Genomic DNA, 27,238 nt, shown 5'->3' with positions numbered 1-27,238 from the left:
TGCCTGATTTATCATGGTATTGAATTGCTTCATTCAAGGATTTCTATTACACGATGTAAAATAATAATACTATGGGAAAAATAACTGTAATGGATCTCCAGACTTCGTGGTGCAACTGTAATTGTTTGATGTATAATGTTATCACGGTTGTCTCCTCAAGGATTCTATTTGCAATGATAGGAAAAGATGGACTCTGCAGACAGGGTTTAAGTTCCAAATAGGAACTGAAAATGTTCAATGCATAATTGTAATTGTGCTCGCGAAGAATGAAATCCACTGCTCTTAATACGCCGTAATTGATGTACACCGTGAAACTGTATTGCATTTTTACAGCAGTAGGCACCAAGCACGTCACGTCCTTCAATAAATCATCTCAATTGGCCCGTTGTTTCCATTGTCAATCTTGGATTACTTTGTTATACTGAATTTTGTTTTTTCAAGCAGACGAGAGAAAGGACATGGGAGTCACCGTTTGAAGTCTCGTTCAATGACAGGTTTTGTCTTGGGCCCAGATTCGCAGACTACAAACCTGAGACATTGCTCGGCAAGTTTATGAGCGTAAGGCAAAAAAATCTGCTAGGTGCCGTGTTTCGTTTTGTTTACGCTGGACAAGTTGCGCCCCCTTCGTACAAAACTCGGTAGGCCTATTGATAATTCTTTCCATGCAACGAAATTGGTGTGCTTGGTTTTCAAGCGAAAAAGATCCCCAGCGATTGCTCGAAATGAGCGCAATTCACATTAAAATTTCAATAGGGATGAACCTTGGACAGTTCATGGAAGTTGTACGTAAATTGCAAGCCGTTGAGGAATCAGTTCTTCTGTGGAAAAAAAGGCCTCCTTAGCCCTGTGCATGCTTTGCCTGCAACTAATTTCTTTTTCTTGAATCTGTTACACGTATCTGCGTTTTCATTTATTTGAGCCCATCAGAAACGGTGCACATTTCGTTTTACCTCCGTTTTAAATCTTGAGCTGCTGCGGAAGGAAAAGCTTTGGGTCTATCTTTTTTTCTAAACATCGAGACAGAAATATTCAATACTGTACTCGAAACGTACTAATCGGGTATAAGCTTAGTTTGCACGAGATCCTGATAGTTCTAAGACTTTGATTTCGTTTGTCCAGAGCCTATTCTATTATAGCTAAACACAACTAAGTATACACGATACTCACCTCTCTTTTTCTACTCAACAGTCGTATTGTTTGCAGCGCCAAAGCATAATTCACAAGCCTCGCTCAGCAATCAAACACCAAATGCTACTTTTACTGACTAAAATAAATACAAATGCAAAAATGACCGAAGAAAACTTTGTGTTGAAGAGGACAATATTAAACCGTTTATCCCTAATTGTTGAAGCATTAACCCGGGGAAAAGAAGCCAGTATTGATCAAAACCAAATCAGATGGCTGTGACCGATTTTGTCTTTTGGTGGCTTCTGTCTATGAAGATATTTTGTGGATACTCGCACTCTGGGGTAACAAGACTTGAATAAAGTCTAAGGCCCTGAATGTGGAGGATTTACAGGGAAGTAAAGTCCGATATTTTCAACATGGGAAGCTTAAGCTTGGGGTTCCAGATCTTAAGATGACTTTCTGGCTGGGCCCATTTGGACTTCTATGGATTGTCAACTAAATAATCAAGTATTGTTAGCTATTCCCGTAATAATACACACAAAGTGGAAGGACGGTCGATCAGGCTTTATTCTCATGTTTGTTGGGTAGAGGTGCGCCGACAAGAAGTTGCCGCTAGAGGGCGACATGTACTGACAAGATTAGTATACACGACTCGCGATAGCGACAACGCCTAGCTGGCGCTCGATCGAGCCAGTACGCTGCGGACATATTGCTGGCTGAAAAAAAAAATAATAATTTGAAGGAAAAGAGAATCTAGCGATAGTCGTACCAGAAGGTAAGGAGATTATGGAAAGAACGTTGCATCAGATTAATTTCAAAGAACCATCACTGCCAACAAAAACACCCTTTTTCAGCCTTCAACGCTAAGCTGGCTAAGTATGATCTGATCCTCAAACTTCTGAAAATCAGCATGTTTTACATCATGATCATGTACATGCACCGTGTACATGTATAATGTAGGCCTGCATGTAGGCCTGTTACGCCCCAACTATAGCATCAGTCCCAACTATAGTTCGGCCCGTCCCAACTAGAATGCTACAGTTGGGCCGGCCCAACTACGGCAGAGAGGTCCTGTGTGTATGATGTGCCCAGCATGTGCCAAAGTCATTGTTTGCAAATGTCATGTCATTGGTCATACGGCTAAGTGCCACATTTTTGATGAATTGTGTCAAGTGTGAGACACATTGACTTGGATAATGTTGAGACATTTCCCACAGACATTGGTCAACAATAGTTGGGCCAGCCCAACTGCAGCACTACAGTTGGGACTGTCCCAACTATAGTTGGGACTTATGCTACAGTTGGGGCGTAACAGACCTATGCGAATTGAGTCGAGGTCGACTCGTACCTTAGACAACATGTACACTACCATGGACAACTCGTCATGACTCGTACCATACCATCAACTCGACATAACTGTACCAACTGCCGAGTCGCACCTTGGACAACACGTAGGCCTACCTCCAGTAAAGACAACTCGTACCTTCACAGGAATCAGAACTTGCTCAGAGCCTATTATTATTGTAATTAACTTGAACAATAATTTGTTTTGTTAGCCATGTGTTCGCCACCTAATTTGCAGTTTTGGCTTCACTGCCTTCCCTACAAGCTGGTGGGGATGACATTATTGTGAGATGTGTTTAAGTCATGCATGTGCTCGCATTGTCAGGCAAGTGGTGCTGGTCAACATGGCTGGCCGTCATTGCACACAATTGGGAATCTTCACCGTGCAGCCCACTGTGATGATGGAGTGATGTCATGTTTTCATTTACTTCAAAAGTTTCTAAAGTAATGTCAGTTGTAACTTGTCCAAGAAAAAAAAGAAGTTTGGTAAGGAAGGCAACCACCTTCCAAAGAAAAATTTAAATATGAGACCAGAAACATTTCCAATAGAAATCAAGACCTAACAAGTTTTATTAAGTACACCCCCAAAAAGTTACTTAACAAAGCCATCATTCCAGACTTTAGAATTTAGTAAAGTCCGACCCCCCCAAAAAAAAAGAATGAAGGAAGTCAAGTTGGTAAATGGTCTGGATGTTCGACATCCGTCACATAAACCGACGGCGCAGCAGGCACTTTTCCTTGATACATTTGTCAAATCTGATCCTAAACATGCTGAAAAGGAAAAGCAAGAAAGCTACGACTGAATCACAAACATGAAGGTACGAGTGGTCTTAATTCAAGGTAGGAGTTGTCCAAGGTACAAGTTGTCCAAGGTACGAGTTGCCCGTGGTACGAGTTGACTGGAAAGCTCGGTCCATATGTGCGATCGCTCTATCGTTGCGCTATCGAAGGATCACTTGGTACATGTATGTCGATGATTCTGCCATCAGCCAATCGCCTTTTGTTTCTATACAATACATATAACTGATTCTCATAGGCTAAAAAACCAAGCTTCATGTGTTCAGATCATTTTGTCCCTAAATCTTGCGTGTGAAGCATAATCAAATCAGTCAAAATGTTTTGTTCTAAAAAACATCAAAAAAGTTTGCGATGATTATTTTATTTATACAGGTGAATGTCAGAGTTGTAACAAGTCACTAATTTTTGTGACTCAAGTTGAGTCATTGTAGGCCTAATGTAGTCATTTGTCGAGTCAGGCAAAAAAATCAAGTCGAGTTGAGCATTTACATGTAGCTGAAGTCAATTTGAGTCACCAATACTTGAACACAATATGATAAATAAAAACAAGAGAGAAAGTCACTTTTTGGCATTTTTTAAATTCACTTCTTGGTGTCTACAAATGGTTACACCAAAGCTTACTCTTGGTCATGATAACACATGACATAAACATTAGAAACTGGCACTGTAAGTCATTGCAAATATTTCTCTTCAACAAATTTGCATTATTTTAGGCACTTTAGTCTCATTAGCGTTCACTCGATTTGGGTTTTCTGATGAGGCAGTGACTAGAGTCGAGTCATAATGCCATTTACATGTCAGGACTCAAAGTCAAGTTGCCAGAAATTGCCAGACTTGAGTTGAGTTGTTGACTCAAGTCATTACAGCTCTGGTGCACGTACATGTACATGGTCAGGATTTCCAAGTCCATTTTGTCAGTCTGAATTGTTCACATGACCCGAGAACTTTCACTGGATACAAGCATGTTAAGAAATTGTAGAATTTTATCAGAGAACCATTCTTGATCTCCCTGCACATTGCTAAAGCTATTTTACTAACTGGTTAAATGTAAAAACTCAGATCGAGATAAAGAGAGATCAGGTTAAGGATTACCATAATGTGAATCACTGTTTAAAGGGCCCATGAAAAATAGGTTATTCTCGTTATAATTGAAAATTGTCTCTTTTTAAACAATTTCCAGAATGTAAATGTTGTTTTGATTAATTAATGGAAGGAAAAAAAAGTGACATTTTTGCCAAAATGGCCCGCCCCCGAGAGTTATCTCATTAACATAGAAAAGTTGCATATTTGTGACGTACATTTGAGACAACATTGTCGCACGCCACTAGCGCATCAATGTTTGTCTTGAGTTCGGAAAATTCAGTCCAATTTTTGGGTGTTTTAGAGATCACACCGACCAGATGTGTTGCCGCAGGCTGTGTATCAAGATGGGACAAGCCTGCATAACTTTCCAACTGAAGCAAAATTTAGACGAATTTGGACATTGAAAGTCAGGCTTACCAGGTCAGGACCGACAACGAGCTCTCCAAACTGTGCAGTGCACATTTCTAACCACAGTGTTTGCTGTTTAACATGTACAACTTGTTTGGATGAATTTAAAAGATTGTTGAAGTCAGATGCCGCACCCATGATCTTTGGGAAATCAAAGAAAGCCCATAAACAAAGAAGGAGGGTAAGAAATGCTTCCAAAGCAGCCGAGGCTATTCCACTCAATGTACTCGTGTGTATGGGTTGTGGTGCTGCAGTTGCCCATACGGTAGCTGTACCACTTGGGCACATGCGTTTACCAAATGCGCAGGTATCATGTACATGGACATAATGTACATTTTAGGTTCAAGCATTCTGCTGGCAGATAAATTGTGTGAGTCTAATGTCTATGTTTGTCTTCGTTTCAGCCATACCAACAGGGTACCTGACTATAACTGTGGTTTCTCAAATGTACGTCACAAATAAACACCATCATTTATCAGGATTAAAATATTTATTTGAGGGGTTAGTAAAATCAACCACCACAAAGGGAATTTAATTCCATTGTTACATCCCCATTGTGTTATTGGCATACCAGTAAATATTTTAAACAGTTAACACTTTGTCAACAGAGGTCTTCATGGACCCTTCAAAGTGACATTCATACACATTTCAGAATATTTTCATTATGTTAATGTCCTAGCAGATAATAAACATCTGTTAATCTCCCTGTGATTTGGTTGTTCTTTTGCTTAACTAATTTTGCGATATGAACCCTTAATACATGTACTCCTCTGTTTGACTTTTTTGTTGTTTTTACGTTTTTCATGCAAATCTCCTAAATACTTCTCCTTTCTTTTTTGGCAAAACCTCTACCTCCCTGAGATGATTTTTCTTGTCATTTATTTTCTTGTCAGTTTAATTTCTTGTCATTTTAATTTCTTGTCAGTTTAATTTCTTGTCATTTTAATTTCTTGTCATTTTAACTTTTTGGCATGTTAATAATTTGTCATGTTAATTTCTTGTCACATTAATTTCTGCTGTTTTTTGTTCTCTTTCAACGGAGCCTGTTTCATTTGCCGCTAATCCCTCTCTGTTTGGTGGTTCAGTTCTCTGTCCTATACCTGTCCCTCCCAACTGCATGGCACCAGGAAAGCTCCGCCCACCCACCGACTTAACATGATTTCTGCTGATTCCAACCCGTACTGCTTACCATGGATTTTAGACGACACGGGTTCAAGTACCAGTTGGCCAGAATCAGCGAAGAGGACGAGGAGGCAGAAGAGGAGGGAACAGATGAAGGGACTGCCCTGATGGATGAGCAAGACGATAATGCCTTCAAGGATGAGGATGATCCAGGTCAGGCAGGAGCATCTTACATGGACGTTGTGTACATTTGTAGAGGAAGTTGTGAAATGTACATGTGCCTAACTGTATACATGCATGCGTGACGTAGACCCTGACTGAAGAAAAACATGCAAAACAAAATCAAGCCAACTTTGCTCCTTCGTGAGCTGGCAAAATTTGCTGAAATTCCCCCAAATTTCTGTAGCTCTAGGTGTTCGAGCTCAGTTTTATGAATTTTTTTTTTTTGTGGTGGTCTTTTTGTTGTTGTTTTTGTTGTTTTTTCCTGACATACTGCACCTGTTGTTGAGCAAACATTGTGTGCAAAATCTTTGAAATGAACCACGGTTTAACTGTTCACTTTGCCCAGAAAATTGTAATTGCTGACTGCCAATTGAAACTTCAGAAGATATCAGTTTTGAGTTTTGCCCAGTCTCTCCTTTCCCTACACAACTCCAGCCAAAATGATTGATATTAGGTGCAAGCCAGCCAGTTAGCCAACCCTGGCAAACATGGTGAATTGAATTAAATTGAATTTATTTATTATCCTTTTTATTCAACATACATTGAAATACATTGAAATTTGATGTGGCCTTGTGAGCATTGTAAATCAGATGATATATAACAATTAAAGATAATTAACAGATAAATAATAGAAATAATAAACATAACAAATGACACTAAGAGCTTTTACACGTAATGCTCGAATTGTTCAAAAGCAAAAGCTGTCTTTTCATTTCACCTTTAATATGTACAGTTCTTTTCATCCACCTGAGCACCTCATTTACATGTACATGCAATTTGACATAGCTTGGTTCAATTTGTTGGGCCTGTTCCGGGTTACAAGGAAGTATGAGGTACATGTACATGCATGGGAACATACGAGTATGTACACTCATACATGCACGTGTACTGTACCAATTTCCTGGTGCGTGTTGCACCATTGTTGCAACCACAGTCTGAAATTCTAAGGGTTGCTGCGGACTTGAATTTCCTGTGTGACATCTCTAGAGGAATTGTGCCTTCAGAAGCTCTGGCTGATAAATGGTGTGTGCTTTTTCCTCTGTTCATACATGCATGTGTATAGGTGCTAACGACAAAAATATGTCTTTGGCAGAGTCTGATGGTGTTGACGGCTCACCTTCCCCTCATAGTGATGGTGAGACTTCCCCTCATAGTGATGATGAGGCTTCCCCTCGCAGTGACAGTGAGACTGACCCTGAGGGAAATCCCACTGGTGAACTTGAGGTAATATTAAGTTTGTGGAGCAAATTGTGAAAAGTGGATGTGCAGTGATATTGGGCCAAAATTTTGGCTAAACATTTGGCCTTAATCAGTATTGGTTTGGGTAAGTTTACAAGAAGTGAAAGTGCATGAGGTTAACAAAAAGGAGATTTAATTCGTTTTCAAAACTTTAATCTAACAACAAACTAATGATGTAACTAATAAACAGAGAACTTTCATTTCAGTGCAGTGTTTTGCATCGTATCGAGTTGGACAGTCAAAACAAACCTGAAACAAACTATATTCAACCTGAAACTAATCTAAACTACCCAAAGCTAACCAGGCCTGACAAAACTTATGAAAGGTAAACCAACCCGAATTGTCCACAAACTGAATGTGGCACCCTGGAAAGTCACAAATTATTCGTTTCCAATGAATTGAGGAGAGAGGCGATATTTCTTCTGTCGAGAACCCAAAATAAAGTCTGGAAATACAGTATCCATTGAACTCGTTTCCGTTACCCTGAATGGTTCCCTCACCCAGACTGATACCGCTGCTGTAAGCAGTGGCAACCTAGAGGACAAGCAAGCAGGGGGAGGTTGTAAGGAAGATGAAGGCATGGCTTCAAGGCCACCAGGATACCAAGATCCTCCATCATACGAGGAAACTATCAGGATGTCGGCCATCAAGGTGGAGGGTGAGACACCGAAACGGGTGAGCCGCTTATGGCCTATTGACTTTGTGTTCACCTAGTTGCAAGTAAATGGAGACGTGTACGGTGTTAGAGCCATTTGCTATTGTGCCTCAACACTCCTTGTGGCCAGGGGTGTGATGTCTCAGGATTTTTTGATTTCAGGATTGTGAGAGATTCAGGCATTCAGGTTGAGTCAATTTGTTACGCTATCGTGCAAAAAAAAAAACAACAAACATAATCACATCCACTTGGAGAGACATTTTGCTGTGGCAACTACTAAAAGCCTTGAAATGTCATGCTTCTTTCATTGTTGTTTTTGTTACGATACCTCTACCGGATGGATTTTCTTTATACCCCCAATCTCAACCCTGGAGAGCACATTGGATTTTAAAGTATAGCTCATTGTACTTCACCTAAATGCTGCAATCCGCAGGGTTTGTCATAAAACTACCAAGTCCATCACAACTGAGATCTTCAACTCTAGCGTAGTTCAAATCTTATTTCTACTGTACATGTAAGTTGAAACACCTGTAAGTCTAAATCTCCTGTTGGCTTTCTGTTTGTTATGTATAGGACAGGGATGAGGATTTGGAATGGGATCAGGATGAATCTGTGGAGCCCAACGTCATCGTCAATCCTTTTAGTGATCTGAGGGATGGATCTCCCCAGGAGGACATTGAGCTTGGGGAAATGCCAGGTGAGTCTGCTTTGGGCTCATTTCATGTCAAGATTTGCATGCTGTAAATAGGTATCATTGTATCTGAGCATTTGTGTCTGGTTGGCACCAACTGAGACCATTTTTTCCTCAGTTGAAGTTCTGGTGCAGTAAACTCTTGTGGGCATGTTTCTGGGGGTGCCTTATTTTTTTTACGACTTACCTCAGTTGTTAAATTTTTGTTTTCCACTTTTGAGGCCAGACTTGTAGTTTAAAAGTGAAATACTGTTTTTCATACATCATCCTTACTGGGTGCACATTTAGTGAAGTCATGTCATCTGATTGTAGTCACACTACACTTGTAGGGTGTGTACTTGGTATCTCATGCATGCCTAGGCACTTTCTCTAACATAATGAATTTTCCATGCAAGCTACATACTTTAGTGAAGCTCATTTTGTAAGGCAAATAAGAAAAAGGTTGCTAGTTTTGCCACCTTGCAACCCAATATTTAGTTTTCCCAAGAGGTGCATTTCTGAAGTTTATGAAATTTGTGTTACAATATCTGCAAGTTTACAGCAGATCTGATGACAGAGGAGAAAGATTACAAAACTAAAGCCCCCATCTTCTGGATGTTGTAGATTTATATTGCTGTTGTTAAAACGTTTTTAACCCACAAAAAACAGCTGAAATAAAAATCAAGTGAAAGGCTTTACTCATAAAGACTTCCACGTGGAATTTATTAAAGAGCAAAGGGCGTTGATATATGTACTCATTGTTTACTGGCATGTTGGTGATTTTGTTGTCAGGTCGCTCACCACGACTGACAGGAGCAACAGCCGAAGTTACTCCCAGTGGTGGTAAGATGCAAAAAAATTGACTGTCCAAAAAAACAGGTTTGTCCAAATATTAAGTTGTGAAAGTTGGAAACTTGTGGGAACACTGCAGTGTTGTAGCATTGTCCATCACAAGTCTTTTCAGACGTCCAGCCATGAGTCCTTTCTCAAGACCAGTCATGAGTATTAAAAACGGGGTGAATAATGATGAAGGGACAATTTTCTCCCGTAGTTCATTTGAACAGCTTCTGACTTGGCTTAAAACTGGATATTTAACTTATGAAACACTTGCATGAACTTGTAAGGAATTTGACGACAACACCGGAAAACTGGCTTTTTTTTAAATAGTCGGATGCACTTTGTAGAAGACACCCAGGATTGATCATCAAATCAGATAGGAAACAGCAAGTATTCTTTGGAATAAATTTATCAGCCTTTTCAACATTGTTTCCATTAATTATCAGCCCAAATGAAGCAACAGTGACTCTCCACCATAATCAAATGTAGTTGATCTTACGCCAAGATCATGAACTGTAATTATACACTTTGATCACTGTTTCTAGTTCCTCAGGAGTAATACTTGGCAAAGCTCCATTATTCTGAAGACTAGGTAGCTCCAATGTGAGTTCAGAGAACCTTCAGTTGGGAAAATTAAACAAATTTGAAAAAAGCTGATCTCTTTTTGCTGTGAAACCGTGATATACATGCAAAACCATCAAGGGTTGTTTTCCTCTTTCCTAACAGAGCTGTGATTCTTAGAATTGGAACAAATTCCCCCCCCCCCAAAAACAATATTTGAGTAACCAAGCTCTGAATGACCTTGCATCAGCGTTGCAATGCTACACTCCCGTGGAGAATTCGTATCAAAGTTTTCTTTTGAAATTTTATTGTCGGTTCTGAACAGAACCACGGCATCTGGATGAAATTGGAATTAGATTTCACAGTGTTGCCCAAGCCTGCTACATACACTCCCATGTCTTATTTTTTTGCCTTTGGTGTAGATTCCATCAAGCGTTTTGTTCAGCCGATGGAGATTGAAAGCCAGACAACCCAGAAGCCGTTCCACATTTGTTTCTCAGAAATGAACTCCCGCAGTCTTCTGATCATAATCTTTAGCATCCTCATTGCCGTAGTAGCAGTGCTGATCGTCGTGCTTCTCCCCTTGGCCTTCTCATATGTGGAGTACTACGAGGTAAGGAACTATTCAAAGTTGGTGTAAGATTGTATGTTTGAAACGTACTTGTGAAATCATGGCCGACCTTTAAATTGTAAACAGCATTCAAAGTTAGGATATATACCAAGGCTTAAGTTGAATTGTCTTTTAAACTTTTTAACTGATGTTCCATCACTGTCATAATATTTCCAACATTTTTCAATTTTAGATCATATTGTGCCTGTCTTATAGTTTCATATAGTGTTAAGCAATGCACAGTAAGATGTGGTCCCATGATAAGGCAATTTTACCTGGATAGATTTCATACACACTGATCCATCAAAATGATTTTTTGTCTTGTAAATGCTCTGATCATATGAAGCCTCATGGTCTTGGGATGTTTTTCATGAAATTCAAGATAAGAATTCTGGCAATACAGAATCCCTACATGAGGCAAGGAAGGTTCCAAGGATTATCTCAAAATACTCCTCATGGCAACGTCTGAAAACTTCCTGTTTATCTGTGCATGCCCCATCTGCTTTGCAGAATAAGAATGAAATTCTTTCGAAACCACCGAGCCCGACCACCGTTGGGGTAAAAAAAATCTACTCCTGAAAGGAAACGCTCGGATTTTACTCCCGGTTTCGTTTACAGCTTGGCCTAAAGCAGCAGCGATCCACAGGTCAAGTCTTCTTCAACGATGGGGCCTTTGAGTCAGGCCGGCATGCCGTCGGACCAGACTACATCTTCAAGAAGTACCCTTCTTGGGCCACCAGTGTCCACCTGGATGACATCGCTGTCATCACCACGGCAGGATTGTCGCTCAGCTTCTCCTGCAGCTTCCAGTATTTCATCAGGTTTGTGCATGCTTGTGTGTGGTGTGGTCTCGTGCCCTGCCTGGCCCCTTGTTTTGGGGACAGTGTCTTTTGTTTGGAAATTCACCGCTCAAGACATGAATAGTCACCTACGGTGCCAGTACACAGAGTCTGGCATGGTCAATCTTGGAATGAGAGTATTTTGGATTTGTTTTGTTAGCTGCACCCGTCCACCCAGATATAAATAGGTACTTACGATATGAAGACAGAGCTGGTTACTATTGAGCATGAATAAGCTGTTTGTGTCAAAGTGGCAGCTTTAAGTTGTGTACTCTTCATACACAGGGATAAACCAGCAATGTCTTGAGTGTTAGTATTGGCAACTTTAGAGATAAGCATACGTGACTGGATCCATGCCATTTCTTGAAGCATTTTAGTTTACATCAGAAAGAGCAAATTGAGATATTTGTTTCCATGGTTTTTTTGGCATCTTGATAAAAATGGACACTGGGTGACAAATGTTGAGGATTCCTTTAGAGTTATATTGTGCAAGATTCTTTTCAGTGTCTGTAAGTCAGTAGCAGCCATGCAGCTTGCGACTCATTTTTGGGGGTAAGGTTGAGTTGCGAAGTGTTTTTTTTTTCCAAACTAGCTGGCTAATTTCAGTGCGGATCTCATAGAAGCATAGGCAAGTGCAGCACAACATTCCTAAGGTCTTCCACTGTATATCTGTTGGATACTCAGAGAGGAAGAACTAGGCCTACTGGAGCAGCGATTTGACCAGGGATACCCCGAGGTGATCAAGTTTGTGGCTGAGGCAGCTCTCAAGAATGTGGCAGCTTCCATCAACTTATCCCTGTATCTGGAGCAGAGGAGACAAGTGGAGATCCTGTTTCATGATGCGCTTCGAGCCAAACTGGGTGGTAAGAGAAGAGAGTGTTAACTAAGAAAATTTCAAGGTCTGTTGGTAAGCTCTTCTGGCACTCATAAAAGTTGCTAACCAAAACGTTGACCTACCACAGTGATCACCTGTCTTCATAATGAGGTACTCTGACATCATTTGGTCGGAACCTACTTAGATTGAGCTTAATGCAATGCATTTCTACAGGCAACTGTTGTCCAGATCTTGAGGAGTGCCTGCGATACGACACCTGCCACCTGTGCAGCAACTCCACCGATGTCTGCAGTCGGGGCTACCACATCAACGTGCCTTTCTTCCAGCTCCTAGAGATCAATCTGCCCGACGTCATCCTGGACAGGAACCTGCAGGTGCAGCTGATGCATGAGGAGGCCGAAAAGGAGACCTTCCTGCAGCAGGAGCGTCTCACTAGGAAAAGGACAGAGGAACTGGTGCAAGAGATTCTGAATTCAGGTTAGGGGCTTGTATGTTTCATGGGGACCAGCAGCCGATTTCACGAAACTTCACCCAGTGACGTAACTCCACTTACGCCACATTTTATTGCACAAGTTGTGCAACAAATTAAAGTCGATTTCATGAAACTTACACACTGTGTAAGTCTGTGACTTATGCATCAAACTATTGTGTAACTTGAGCAGTCATTTTAAGTGACGTAAGTTGTGCCAAATGAAGCAAAAATGAACAATTTGACTTGCTTATCAGGTCCGGTTAAGCCTCATCATTGCTGAACTTATTAAGGATTATATGAGAAATGAACAACTTTGTTTCAGAAGGTAATAATAAACTTGTCTGGCTGTGAGAAAACTGCAAAACTTTTTTCCAGTTCCGACAAAGAAAAGACGAAAACTTTTTCAAAATGGCAGGCAGATGTGATTCAGCTACTGTTCGATGACATTTTTGTCCTCGTCCAAGAAATTTAATATTATTAAAACAATTTTTCGTGAAATCGAACGTAAGCATATTGCGCAGCTACGGCAAAATAAATTTGTGGCTCAAGGCTTATGTATGGTTCTAAGTAACGCCATGTTTCATGAAATCGGCTACAGGATCTCAGTTTGTGATCCCGACACCTGTTCACTCCACCTGTTATGCAGGTTCTGGTGTCAGTGATCAGGACTCTCTTGAACCAAACAGGCCGGTAGGACTGTGGTAAATGGGGGTTGGGGAGAAGTAACAGGGCTAGCTCCCCCAAGATAAAGAGCCAAAGTTTTTGTCTTTGATTTGAAAACTAATGAAAGATGATTTTTTGGGTGTTTTGTTTCCATTCATTCCACAAACATGTCAAAATCCCCAAATTATATCCTCACTCCTCACGAAGGCCATAAACACTTCAACAAAATTTTGAATTGCCCCAAGACAGTTTTGGTACCCCCCGAAAATTGGTTTCTGGAACCGCCCCTCTTTAAGTCCAATTTAAGTCAGAATTGTTTGTGTCCCAGTTTGAATTAGATGTTTACATTGAAATGGTGGCATTATTAGTCTGGTATACACCGTCCTACAAATGCAAGTGCTAAAATAAACCAGTTATCTCTTCATTTCTCTGCGGTGAAAATTTGAAGTTCAAAGGCATTCAACTACAAATTTGCAGCATAAACATTTCTGTGATACCTTGAATAAAGTTCTTGTTCCCACCAAGTGTGAAATTCATCCTAAGCTGATTGACAGGCTCAGGGGAGGGTGGTGCGATTGTGGAATACCCAGTATTTTTCGCAATGATGCAGGCAGACCCTGGAATGGCCACACTGACAGGTATATGTGGTTGATAAAGCACATCATGAACCGTTGTGATCTTTTCAAGGTACACCCCCTTTCTTTTTCCTTTCTGCTTCACAGCTTCGGAGGTAACCAATAACAGTACTTCACAGGCCAGTTTGATTCAATCCCTCGGCGAGGCAGAGGCGCGGGCCATAGTAGAAGGCTCTGTCAGCGGAGGTCTGACCTTGATGTACAACAGCATGAACGTGACCGTAGACCAGCACAAGGCCTCCCTTCATTGGCTGAGGACTCTGGAGAAACAAGATAGGCTGGTCATGGGGGTTAGCTTCCAGGAATACATGAAACTGATCAAAGACTGGACTGTCACTTAGGGTTTTTTTTGTGGGGGGGGGTAATTATCAAGTGCCAGGTATGTAGATAGATTGCCAATGTGATCGGAAATACGATAGCCATTACTGAGGCCATCTTGGACTAATCTATAGCACATGCTGCACAATGTATATTTCAGTGTAAAAAGTATGATATTTCTGATGTATTTTCTTACACTTTGGACTTTCAGGTGAGAAATGAGAGATCTCCCATACAAAAAGATATTTATTTTATCAACTATCAAACTGCATCCAGGCCCAAACTAAAGTTGGCTGCTGGGGAAGCTTTCAAACGGCACTTTGGAAGGATGCCTCCAACCACCACAAATATGGTGAAAGAAAAAGGGTCAGGTTCCTCAGAGGGCCACTTTGAGTGAAATTATAACAGTACAGATTATGATAAATTAACACTATGAACTTGTATCACAGTTAACTAGTGAATGAAACTTAATTTGTCGTCTTATAAATAACATAATTGCCAAGTATTTCTTCCATTCTTGACATGGATCCTCTTGTTGTGCACTGGTTATGACAAGTATTTCTCACCCACTTTAAACGCAGATCACGCAAATGTACATTTTTGTAAATTTAGTTAACGTTTATACAAAATGGAATTTGCTGTTTTATTGAGCAAAAATAAAGTGAATGTGTCTTTTTTTGTAAACTTTGTTACTTGTTTAATGAACAGAATTCTTGTCTATGATCTTGTAAAATCCAACAATATCCAATTTCAAGCAAAGTCAGTTCATTTTGCCGATAAAAGTAAAATAAAAAAGGCCATTTTAGGTTATGGCTGTCAAAATAAGCAAGATACATCCCTAGCTGTTACAGAAATGTGTTGGATTGAGGAAAGCATCAACAGAAAATCTGGAGTGAGGTTTGAATGGATGGACAGGTTATGCACGGAAGCTATCCAGCCACATTAATCTGGATACAAGTCCTCTACAATGTGTTGGAATGTCCTTCCCAACTTCGTGACATGCCTTTACTGAGGTAACAGATTTAGCCAATTTCAGACACATGGCCAGAGTAGTAAACTGTGCTACTAGCTAATTTTGCTTGTAGCAATTCTGGTAGATAGGCTTGACGATGCTACGGGCTTCCTTGATGTTGAACAACCCAATAACAAAACTATCTGGCAGCACAATTAAAAAAGTGATACATGTAACCACTGCTTAAGCTAATACGTTAAGTTTCGGTTTATGTTTACAAAATTCAGATCTACATTGCTTTGAAGTTAATACATTTGAGTACATTACACATCAGTACATCTACTTGTGTAGCAATACTATTTTAGTACAGGGGTGTTCAGAGACTTCAATATCCACCACACACTTGCCTATTATATACAAAAATGTACCTACTTTTGTGTTCCAACGTGCCATAATACTCAAAATTGCACAAGTATTAATTTAGTGTTATCCTTTGTTAAAGAATATAAAATGGGATAACTATGCTAACATCCTGACATGTTCATCAATTTTTTTCCCCTGAAAGTTTCAGTAATTTTAGTACTACAACACATTAACAAATTTGAAGCTTTCGTCCTGATTTATTACAAAAGCGGGTGGAGTGACGTAAATTGGGGGGGGGAATACTGCGGTAATGCCTGCCGCAGCCATTGTGGTAATAACATCTGACAAATCAGAGACCAGCAACTACATAAGTAGTAATTCTACCTGAGAAAGTCCAGTAAAACTCATTCAGTCCCCCCCCCTGAAGAAAATCTCAATCACAAGATACATGGTGGTTTAGACCATGGAGAAATAAAACATTTCTCCATGTTTAGACATAGGTGGTTTGGCACACAGTTGTGGGGTTCGTGTCTCACCTACGTATACCTCCAAATCAGTGCACCACTCAGTGACTCATAATTGGGTTTACTATACACCAGTAGAAATATGTAAAAAGGTTATCTATACAGGCATTATATACAACAAGAATTCTTCATTCTTCAAAAAGCCTTCAACTGCAAATCTCTCTGCCGAAAAACCTCCTGCGGACTCATTGAAGGCAACTATAAAATCCATCCTCATGAGGGGCACTTCAGCAGGTGTTGCATTCGTGAGCACCTGTGAAGGCTATCCAGTCGGGAAAAGTTCCCATGAAGACTAATTACAAAATATGGTCCTGGATCAGATAAACGTAGGTACCTACATGTGGATGGGGGGGGACACATATTTTGACCCCGACAATACACTGATGGTCTTTGACCTACGACCAAACACACTAAACTATTTACTCCTCAAAAAGTTGTGCAGAGCAAAGACCTTCAGATTATTCATGGCACTTTACCTCCAAATGAGAATTATATCTACAGCTCGTGGCGGACTGCTCATCAAAACATTTCGTGCCCATTTTCAGAATTTTTGTTCACTGTAAACTGACAAACATATTGGAAACTACATACAAAGTGAACCAGTTTGGGGAGCCAAAAGCATGATATCATTAAGTAATTGGATAAACCTGATTCCATTGAACACACATCCGAAAAGCCAAGAAGATAATTTCAAAAAAATCTGAAAGCTGTGTGCCCCCAATGAGCCAAATTGGTATTTCAGAAAAGCAAGGCCATTCGGGAGCATTTGTCATGCCAGCTTGAACATGTTCAGCATATGCAAGTCAGCTACAGCTGTGCTAATAGGGCCAATGACCTCTGGCATGCTCTGATAGAATACCTAAGTGGCTCACTAGGTGCAGGGCCCAATAAGCCACTTGCAAGTCAAATTTGAATAAAATTTGGTACACTATGTTATCTGATTGCATAGAAATGTAACAATTCGAATTCCCCAGACTAAAGACACTGTTGATATACCTCGTGATTCGGGGCAAGCTTTCGCATAGCGACCCATATGCAGCAAGGTATGAGACGGAGAGAACCCCCCCTGCTTTGTGTTGGTCATTGTCTCGCAGGAATCTGGGGAATTCCTTTCAGACATCTTGGGGGGATGTGTTAAGTAACAATAGTCTGGAATGTGTATAGGGATTGGACATGTTGGGGGGGGGTACCCCTCGGTCTCATTTCTTGCTGGGTATACTCGCAAATGGCTTATTGCATGGAGCTGCTCTGAGGCAAATCCAAGCAGAGGGGTCAACTAAGTCAAGCCCACCCACAGCCAACTATTTCGTTGAAAACTAATGCCACGAAATTTGGGGGGGTCTATATCATTTCCCTTCCTTCAAATTGTATGTGAAAAAACCCTAAAAACTTACAGTAAAGAATGCCATTTTTGACCCCCCCAAATTTGGTTCTGTATCTGCCCTTGGAGCTGCTGGCAGAAAACACTGCTCAGCAGATTTATGAGCTAAGCAATAGTGAGCAGGGTACCAGTCTCACGTAATGCCCCTAACATGGCTCTTAAGCTGGTGACCCTTTATTTTCCTCAGCATGTATTTTTCTTAGCTAAGCAGTTCCATAAAATCCCCCCCCCACCACTGCAGGACCGACTGGAGTGTCTTTACGGATTAGCAATGTATGATGTCTTGGCTGGCGCGTCCACACCAGCATACACTGGGTTCTTGGCCAGTCCAATGGTTCGTACGCCCATGTAGGCCAGGAAGCCTGAGGTGTCCAGGTCCTGCTCCTGCATGATCTGGACGTACGTCTGCGCCTCTGTCTCATACTGGTTGTAGATAGCTTTGGCTTCCGCTTCAGCTCTAATGAGGTCACACAAACAACGTCAAAGGTCAGGAAACATGTAACCCCTTCTTCAGCTTCGTAAGTTCAGCCCTCAAGATGACATCAAATTTTCGATATGTGCTTTTTTTTTGCTTCATGGTTAAACGTCACAGAAGCAGGTGACAAATTCCTACTAAGTTCTCGGCAATGTTCACTGGTGCAGAGTTGGTTTGACTGTTTATTCATCCTATTTTCCCGAGGAATCAAGCGATGCTACATGCTTGATGGGGCTTACCTTGTGCGTGCTATCCTTGCTTCAGAATTGGCCCTGTTGAGCGTAATAATTGCTGATCTCTCGGCCTCCTTCAGAGTTGTCTCAGCTTGAGTCAGTAAGCGAGGCCGCTCACTCTCTGCTACCTGTAAAAAAAAAATTCATATGGATCCATGCCTCAGTTATCGGCTGACTAATTTCCGTGTCGAGCATTTAGTCCTGAAATTAGGCTGGTCAAAAATGGTAAGAATAGAAATGCACAGCAATTGTCAATATCATGAACACAAAAGGAATATGCCGCTGACAACATCTGTAAACTCTTACTGATTCATAGCAAAAAGTTGTACCAACCCTCCTAGTTAAGTCAAATAAGACCAACAGTGTAAGACACTGAACCACTTCCATCTACCACGTTTACATATATATAAGCAAAGATGCCGGAAACCTCTGTAGCTGTCCTACATATACAGAGTAGGTCATTCTGACCAGAGTAGGTCAGAGTCTAGCCACAGTTTACACAGGGCTGGCTGAGCCGAACCCACTAATTTCCTTCACAGTAGCATGATTTGGGTGTTCACATCAGACTGGGGTTTGAAATGCTGAAGGAGTTGGGATCAATACCTGAATGTTCTCTCGTGCAGCCTCCTTGCTCCTAACAGCTTGCTCATACTCTGCTGGACGGGCAATGTTATTTACCTGGTGCAAGAACAAAGATGTAACCAAGTTGCTCAGAAGCACAGACAACTCAAAAACCTCTTCCCCCGTTACCCACTCCCTCCTTACCTCCTTTATATTCCGCCTCCAGCCAAGAAAGGCAAACTATATATGTACATGTAGCACTGTTAAAATTAATCCATAATCATAATTATACACTACATACATCTTTGTTGAACTACATAATTCCACGCAAGCTGTAGCAAAACACTGGCTGATTGTTTGAAATTGTGGGTTACTTAGTATTATTTGTGGTAATATTTGGATGAAAAATTAACTTTCATAGTTATTTTTGTAATCTGTGACCATCGATGAAAAAAAATCATACTCCTCTTGCAAAAAGGTTGCATCAATATCTGTCAAGGTTTTTTGGATAATTTTCACTTGGTTATGATATCCACATGTAGTTACCAATCACAGCTGTTTACAATGTGATGAAAAAAATGCATGGAAACAAAAACGGTGTATTCTGCTGCCACAACCAGCCTTTTAAAGGTACCTGCAAGTCATCAATGTTGGTACTCAGGTACTGGTAACGTGCACTCAGTGCCTCTCGGACAGAGTTCTGGAAATTTTGCCGCAAAGCTTGGAACTCTGTAGTGTTGTAGTCACTGCAGGCTTCGTGAATGGCTGACTCGCCTTGAACAGACAAAAATTATCAAAATACTAATATTGAACAGTAAGTTGCCTCCCTCCACCCAAAGATCTTTGCAGTACAATGACAGCTTTTCCGTAAATGTACATTCATCGGTGTCAAGAACAAAGAATATACATCCTTATGGCACATTTATAGTCTCAATGCACCCAGACAAAAAGTTTTGTGAATGGCTGACACACCTTAACCCTAACCCCCTAGGGTGTATGTAAAATCATATTGAAATCAGAGGATTTGTGACTGTTGAGGTGCCTTTCCATAGGTACATTTTTGGATGCGTTGCGTACACGATGCATTCATGCATTTCACTTTTACGGACATAAAAATCGACCCATTAACATAACACATGTGTATGTTGCGTTCGACCATCAAAACCGCCCCGGCAGTGATTTGACGGATACGCAACGCTTGGCACAAGTGTTGACGCGCACATGGAAAAGTGCATTTAGGGCTACATGAGGCAAACAAGAAAGCTGTCCATCTTCAGACTGTTTAATCCTAACCCACCTCAATCCTCCGAAATCCTTGGGTTGGTTTTGGAGGATTTTGGAGGATTCAGGATGAATGATGATTTAAAAGTTGGAGGATTGAGGGTGAATGTAGTACTAAAAATTTACACCCAGCAAGAAGTGAGACCGAGGGGTACCCCCCCCCCAACATGTCCAATCCCTATACACATTCTAGACTATTGTTACTTAACACGTCCCCCCAAGATGTCTGAAAGGAATTCCCCAGATTCTTGCGAGACAATGACCAACACAAAGCAGGGGGGTTCTCTCCGTCTCAAACCTTGCTGTATATGTAAAAATTAGTCACACAGTGGTGCATATGGTCACACATTATACTGTTTGCAATGTACATGTACCCAAGGACAGTGTGTTCTGTTGTTCACTGCTGCTGGTCATAAATTACACAATCCTCAACTGCAGTGTGTTAAAACAAAGGCACATGTCTGCTTTGTTTATTACAAAAGTAAAGCCGTCAGCCAACTCAGCAAAAAAGCAGCTTCAGCTCGGGAACCAACCTGATGTGACCAACCCTCCCACTCCCCCAAAACAAAACAAAACTGGGCCATCGAGGATTTTGGAGGATTGAGGGTGTGCCCTTGTAAAAAGGCCCTTGGGAGTTAAGGTTAGCGGAAACTTTTTACGGAAGTGTCTTCATTGTTTGTGTCAACATACACCTTTTAATTAAGGGCATATCTTTTTGTTAGCCCAACCACTTTTTAACAAATATTGAGAAAAGACTGTTAAACATTTCGGTTCAACAAGTTCTTGGCCATTTTTGCACTTACTGCATGAATACTTTATGTGGTTTTCAATTGAATGTGTAATTTAAGTGCCATTCTATAAGTACTTTGTATACGTTTTTGAAATCATTCTTCCTCCCGCATATGCTTGTTTCGTTATTCATGTTCATTGTAACGACGAATAACTCAAACAGAAAACTGTAATCAAATAATTGACACATTGATCAAGTAATTGATTAACGGCATAGCACTGGAACAGCGCCCAGTATGCAAATGAAAAGAGAGTGTGCACGAAAGACTTTCCGTGGGATCTAGCCACAAGCAGTAAGCGCTCACTCTCCTGGTTTGATTTTCCACCTTTGTACCTGTGCTTTTGAGGACCTTCTCAAAGTTCTCATGGTCTCGGAACTGCAGCACAATCTGACGTAGATCCCTGGACTGGATTTGGTACTGGAAGGCGATATTCAACGATATGATTACCCCATCCTTGTTCAGACAGCGTAGGTCGGGGTACTGGATGGTGCGATAGACTGAGGGGAACGTGATGAATTGGAACCCCGGCGGACCGTTGTGCAGGCCTTCTTGCTTGACATCCTCGTACAGCTCGCGAGAGATGGTGTTGTACATGACAGCCACTGATGGGAAGTTGAGACAGTTGTTTGAGTATAAAAGTGAAGAGACAACAGATCGTGTTCCCTTATAAAATACTGCAGCCAACTAGCGAGCCAGTTGCACAATTTGATGTTGGAGAGAGAGATTAAATTAGATTACACTTGGTTTATTACTGTTTGTGTATTTACACAATGGAGCCTTGGTTCTTGCACTAAGAACATTCTGAACACCTGTAGTATTATCACTTAAAAGAAGATGCATTGGGCTATTAAATTAAAAACATTTACACTAAAAATGACTAAGAGAGTTGAGAAGGGAAAGATTAAGAAGCTCTGCAAGGTACAGAACTTATCAACCAAGTCTGCAGCGTTGCCATGCCAACATCTCCTTCGAGAAGCAAGTGGTTCTGAAAAGGGCTGGAGGGGGAACAACTCATGTACTTACTCTCGTCCGATTGCAGCGTCTTGAGAGAAACAACAATGAGGACTATGATTCCAATCGCTAAGAAAGCTGCCACGCCAAGTGCAATGGCCACGCCTGCCTTCATCTTGTAGCCTGAAATCCTCTGCTTTTACTCCTCGTAGACAATTCCCAGGTCAGCCGCTACATGTACCAGTCGCTTCTTCGTTTCCTGATGCCCTGAGAAAATAAAAGGAAAAAAAAAGAAGAAACTGAACTTCTACGAGTTTTCTTGGAAAATAAGAGAATAAAAAGCAAAGAAGAAAACAAACATAACACTGACCAAATTATACAGACCAGAAAGAATTCACATCATGACAATGAAACCATTTCTCAAACAAAATTGCCCAAATACATCGGGGAGAGGGCAAAGCTGCATTAACCCTAACTCTTCAAGCACTTCTCCCAGAGGCCTTCTGCACTTCACTGAAATCAACCACTTCAAGCAATGTTGTATTTCGAAAGCCACAAGCTCCAAACTGGTGCAAAAAAAGGCTACCAAAAAAAAATTTTTCGTACTTTTTAGTATCAAATATTCACGCGTAGATAAACTGACTCTCAACCTGATGCTTAGCTGGCTTCAAAACAAAAATCGAAACAAAATATCTTCATGGGCCTGAAAAGTTGCAGGATGGTTTGGTCACTACAGCTCCTTTCGTGGACCTTCACCGGCCAACTCCGCTGCACGGTAACACTAGCTGCACTGAACCGGGTGTCATGTATATGTGTGGCAACCAGGAAGTTATCACAGGCTACGTTTTCTGTTCAAAAAGTTAACTTCCTGAAAAATGAAGTGAATGCCAATAACCACGCTACATGTGGTAAGAATGAGGAAATGTGGAGGAAATTAATAAAGTCAGCTCACAATGATAGCCAATACGTGTGCTGTAAAATGTTTACATGTGTCTTTTCCAAGTTAATCTATAAAGCAAAAACGTAGAACAGGTAAGTCATCTTGGCTGTGGAAAAGGAAGATTACAGGCCATACTCTGTGACTACAGACATATGTCTGGTACACATATAAATGTTCAACTACAAATTTCTCTATTAATCCCAAGAGTCCTGAAAACTCCAACTGTTGGCGGATTTTGGACTGCTTGGGCTAATGGAATGTGGAAACAACCATGCCTGACATTTTAACCTTTTGGCTGAAGGCCTTGCTAAATCTTCTGGAATCAGCAGAGTATGTATGCTGGAAACAGAATAGAAATGAAAAACAAAGAAGGTACTAAACATGCTAATTCATTTTGAATTTTGCATCAGTTTGTAAACTTTGCACACATGTATGGAAAAGTTGGAGAGCTGTTTTACATAACTAGAGTGACGACCTGTCACATCCCCATGTGGAGAAAATTTAACGCTATCCTTAGTGGAGACATTTTGAATTCATAAGCATGTTTGCAGACCATAAGAAATAAGATGAAATGAAATCTGAACCATGTACTCTAAGACCAATGCACAAACCTATCATCAGCAAAATTCATCTGCAATGCATACATGTATGCACAAGTGGTGCATTTTGTTTTTAATGAGCAAAATGAAATGTTCTTTTAGTCATTTGGCCTATCAGCTCTGCTGATACATCAGTTTAGAATAGAGATGTAGATAAAGCCTAAGAAAGCTATACAAACTTTCCAATTTTCCAGAAGTCTTTACAAAAATGTGGATGCCCCAAGCTGATCTGCACTGTGCACAGCGAGTTAGGGTTAAGTAATATGTGTATAATATACAAGCAGTACTGTTAGAGGACTGCATTTATCATGCAAAATGTTATCTACATGTACGTTGCTTGGGCATGTTCAGAGGACAGCATGGACACAAAGCATTATCCTTTACAATTATGCTCTACATTCTTAACAATTCTGAATTCACAATGTCCCATTAACAATGAAGGGAAGGATTAGATTCTGATGTGGATTTGTGATAACAGTGGTTAGGTCTCAATACAAGCCAGCATACACTTGACTTTTGATATACATGTACTTGGGGCATACAGTTTGCTGTGAGGATATTTATTAGTACTTTGTTGGCTATAGAGGATGAGTATGAAAATCTGCACATTTTATTGTCAACTTCAAGATCCAAGGACCACTTATGACACTTTGCATCCAACAGGGCTGATGCCATCCCTTCCCAGGGAACTGTACAAGGAAGTGTAAGCTGTCCCCACAATCCTGTGGTTTGTGCCTGATTCAAACTTCCCATATTATGGGAAAACTCAGGCCACACAGGAAGGAACTTCACCTCATGAGGAACTTTAGTTCCAGGGCGCACGCTGAAGTGCAAGATGGATGTGCTCAGCAACATGTACTTGAATTAACTCTGGCCACCTCTTGAACAAGGTTAGAGGAGACATCCACTGATGTTTTCATGACTAAAAACAAAGTCCCGTCCACCTACTGTACATTTAACTAACAAGTCATTCACGTATCTCTACATGGACATGTTTCATCAATATAAAATACCTTAAGGGATGATTTTCAAATTCATACACACATGTAGTTAAATGTTCATACTGGAAGCTGCAAATTTACAAAAATTTTCTCTGAAACACCTAATGTATGTAAGCTGATGTCCACAAACCGGGCCAATGCACATTCTGTGTTAACTGCATGCTTAAAAAATAATGTAAACAAACAAAACAATTCAATTAAAATGAGACATATACAATGTATGACATGTCATGTTAAAAATGCAGGGCTGTTTTAGCCAGTTGGTTTTCCAATGTTCACGCGAGTAGGGGATTTGACATCACTTGGTATTTTCACGGGTGTCGTTATCTAAACTAATCACTTGAACAGACATTTTTAAGATAACAAGTTACACATGATGAAATCATCATGATATTTATAAGTTTTAACCTTAATATGTCCTTGCCTACCTGTATACCAGCATTCAATCTGATAGGATGAATGGCTTCTATATAAGCCCTTGAGAGTGTACCTCCATAGTGTCGAGTCCATTTTTAATACATTAACATGCCTCTGCTTACTAATTTGGTGACAATCAAACTGAAGGGATGTGTAGTGCCTTAGAAACTGACTTGTTTTGGTTTCTTAAGCCAATGTGCAAGGAAATCTGTCAATCTCACTGTACAATTTGCTGAAAATTCTGCTTTCAGCCAGTTGCATTTTCTTTTAACTTTTGGGTTGGGAGAGGTTGCTTAAAAAAAGGGAAGAAAAGCCAGAGATTTCATACAGGGTTGACTGAGAGAGCTCATTGAAAAAGAATCTATAATCCCCTTAAGTGGGCCCAAGAGCCCAATCCACAAAAGCAATCCTTGCTTTGCGTTATGCATCACTTTTTTTGAACAAAGACCATTCAATAAACCGTTAGAAAGCAAATTTCAATAAAATAAAAGCAAACTCTAAAGTATTCTGTGATCAGTTGTTCTTTTCTTCAATTCTTGTAGGCAACAACATCATGAGCATGACACAACACATGGCTGCGCCGCCATGAATCACGGCAAGATGGCGTGCACAGCGCGCTTGCACCACATGGGACTGAATACCCCGTAGTCTGAAAAAAAAAACACCCCTTCAAAGGTTCAGAATTTGCTCAAATTACACCCACTTACAGCTCAAGAGTTATGTTTCACAACGATTCACCTTAAAATGACAACGCTTTGTTACAAACCAGGATTAGTTGGGCGGAATTTCGAGCTTAAACATTAGCGGCACCGTAATGGAAAATTTTGAAAACAAATGTGTACTTTGTATTTTTCTCATTACATATTCATTAATTTGTCTGCCACACTCCTTCCAACAGCCAATCAGTAGTGCGAAATCCGGACACAACTTCTGTAGGCAGAGAACCGGGCTAACACTTGTGTGGGCACCTTTTGGAGGTCGCGCACGTGGCGTATTTGCACATGCCTACTGCATGTAGAAGGGAAAGCTACATTTTAGCTTTTGAATTCACCTTGGTAGATGACTATGACATGCTCAATAACGGTAGTGTTGATGCTGTCCAAAAAGGGCAGGGTATTGAGTTTTGAGGGAAATTATGAGGGGAAACTATGAGCATGTTTCAACACATGACACATTGTGGAGTCAAATTTGTATGGCTTGTTTATCAGCAGGAAAGTCACATTTTTGCACAATTTACAATTTGAAATTTCCAAAAAATAAGGTTGGCACAATAAAGAGAGTGTTACTGTTTGTTTTTCTGGGGACTTACCAGTTTTGTAAGATTAAAATGACAAAAAAGGGGGGTCCCCAAGTACATGTATACAATCCCCCTACACATGCTACATGTAGCAGCTCGTGGTAGCCAGTAGCACTACTAGTACTAGCAGTGGCCTATGGGTGCAGTCTACTAATTGAAGCAAGAATTCCTGGCCAGCTCATTAGCATTAAAAGTGCCCCCACAATTTCTTTTGAAAAGGAGATTGTATGGCCCCCCAAAGGGTGAGATTGTGTAAATTCTTGGCAGGATCAAGTTCATGGGGGTTTGGGCTTCTATCTTTGAGCAGAATGGCTGAAAATCACGGTTGGAAATTGTCCCAGGTGCCCGAGAAACTTGAAGGTTGGCACTTGAAAAATGGCTAAATGCAGACTTTGCAACTTCTCCTTTTGGGGGTTGTTTTTTGCGTGTGTGAATAATTTAAAAATTCATCGATTAACCACCCAAAATTGAAAAGAAATTGAAAGTTTAAGTACCAAGGAATAACATCATTTTGTTTGACAAACCTCACGGACGTTGGCTTGCATGTTATTGAACCCTTAAGAATGTTGATTTTTACACTGTTTTCAATGGGGCTTGTAGCCCTATGCAAAGTCTTAGGCCTAGCACTGCCACTGTGTGACAGGAATGTTGGGCGGGTTGGTCCAGTTCGGGGACTTACATAACTTAGGCCTAACGTTCAATTTTTGCAATTAAAATACCAACTATAATCACATGTATACAGTCTCCAATATAACACAGTATTTGAATAGGAATATGGAAAAGGAGATTACCTTGAAACTATGTGTAAAAACCAAACCAACAAAGATCTGTCCGTGTCACTTCACGTTGCCGAATTCACTCCCGTACCATGCCAGGACATGATGCCTACAGTACTTGAACAATGAGGGCGCTTGAGCGGCTATTTGATGTGCGCATTGTGTGTAAAGCTGGCTACATCCAAATCTGTTGTCTGCAGGCCAAGTAGGTCGAGATCTTTACGTGTACCAAATAGGCAAGGGGGGGGGGTTACGCG

The 27,238-nt window shown here is 40.7% G+C and overlaps 2 protein-coding genes across 6 annotated transcripts; one reads left to right on the top strand and one right to left on the bottom strand.

The window, feature by feature from the left end:
* The first annotated feature begins 1,754 nt into the window (after positions 1-1,754).
* LOC110991059 (uncharacterized) lies at positions 1,755-15,129 on the top strand. 3 transcript variants are annotated; one of them, XM_022256158.2, is made up of 11 exons: positions 1,755-1,903; positions 5,804-6,096; positions 7,199-7,329; positions 7,849-8,019; positions 8,573-8,696; positions 9,462-9,512; positions 10,490-10,680; positions 11,296-11,498; positions 12,201-12,379; positions 12,565-12,828; positions 14,209-15,129. In XM_022256158.2, exons 2-11 carry the CDS (start codon positions 5,952-5,954, stop codon positions 14,460-14,462), a joined length of 1,713 nt encoding a protein of 570 aa, XP_022111850.2. In that variant the 5' UTR covers positions 1,755-1,903; positions 5,804-5,951; the 3' UTR covers positions 14,463-15,129. The 3 variants fall into 3 exon arrangements, with proteins under 3 accessions (XP_022111850.2, XP_022111849.2, XP_022111851.2); XM_022256157.2 differs by having other exon boundaries at positions 1,756-1,903; positions 5,847-6,096; XM_022256159.2 differs by having other exon boundaries at positions 1,757-1,903; positions 5,963-6,096.
* Positions 15,130-15,634: 505 nt separating this feature from the next.
* On the bottom strand, positions 15,635-27,152 carry LOC110973086 (uncharacterized). Of its 3 annotated transcripts, none has more exons than XM_022223567.2 (7): positions 26,997-27,152; positions 22,024-22,218; positions 21,333-21,602; positions 19,563-19,702; positions 18,971-19,045; positions 18,374-18,495; positions 15,635-18,116 (listed from the first exon to the last, which is right to left on the bottom strand). In XM_022223567.2, exons 2-7 carry the CDS (start codon positions 22,124-22,126, stop codon positions 17,918-17,920), a joined length of 909 nt encoding a protein of 302 aa, XP_022079259.1. In that variant the 5' UTR covers positions 22,127-22,218; positions 26,997-27,152; the 3' UTR covers positions 15,635-17,917. The 3 variants fall into 3 exon arrangements, with proteins under 3 accessions (XP_022079259.1, XP_086990963.1, XP_086990964.1); XM_087134837.1 differs by lacking the exon at positions 26,997-27,152 and adding an exon at positions 22,558-22,771; XM_087134838.1 differs by lacking the exon at positions 26,997-27,152 and adding an exon at positions 22,602-22,771.
* Between the last annotated feature and the right edge of the window lie 86 nt (positions 27,153-27,238).

Source organism: Acanthaster planci, linkage group LG03, assembly GCF_054643075.1.
Source record: "Acanthaster planci isolate LZ-2023a linkage group LG03, COTS_SCS, whole genome shotgun sequence".
NCBI classification, from domain to species: Eukaryota; Metazoa; Echinodermata; class Asteroidea; order Valvatida; family Acanthasteridae; genus Acanthaster; species Acanthaster planci.
The sequence above is the reverse complement of the archived record's forward strand: the minus strand, read 5'-3'. Positions and strand labels throughout refer to the sequence as shown.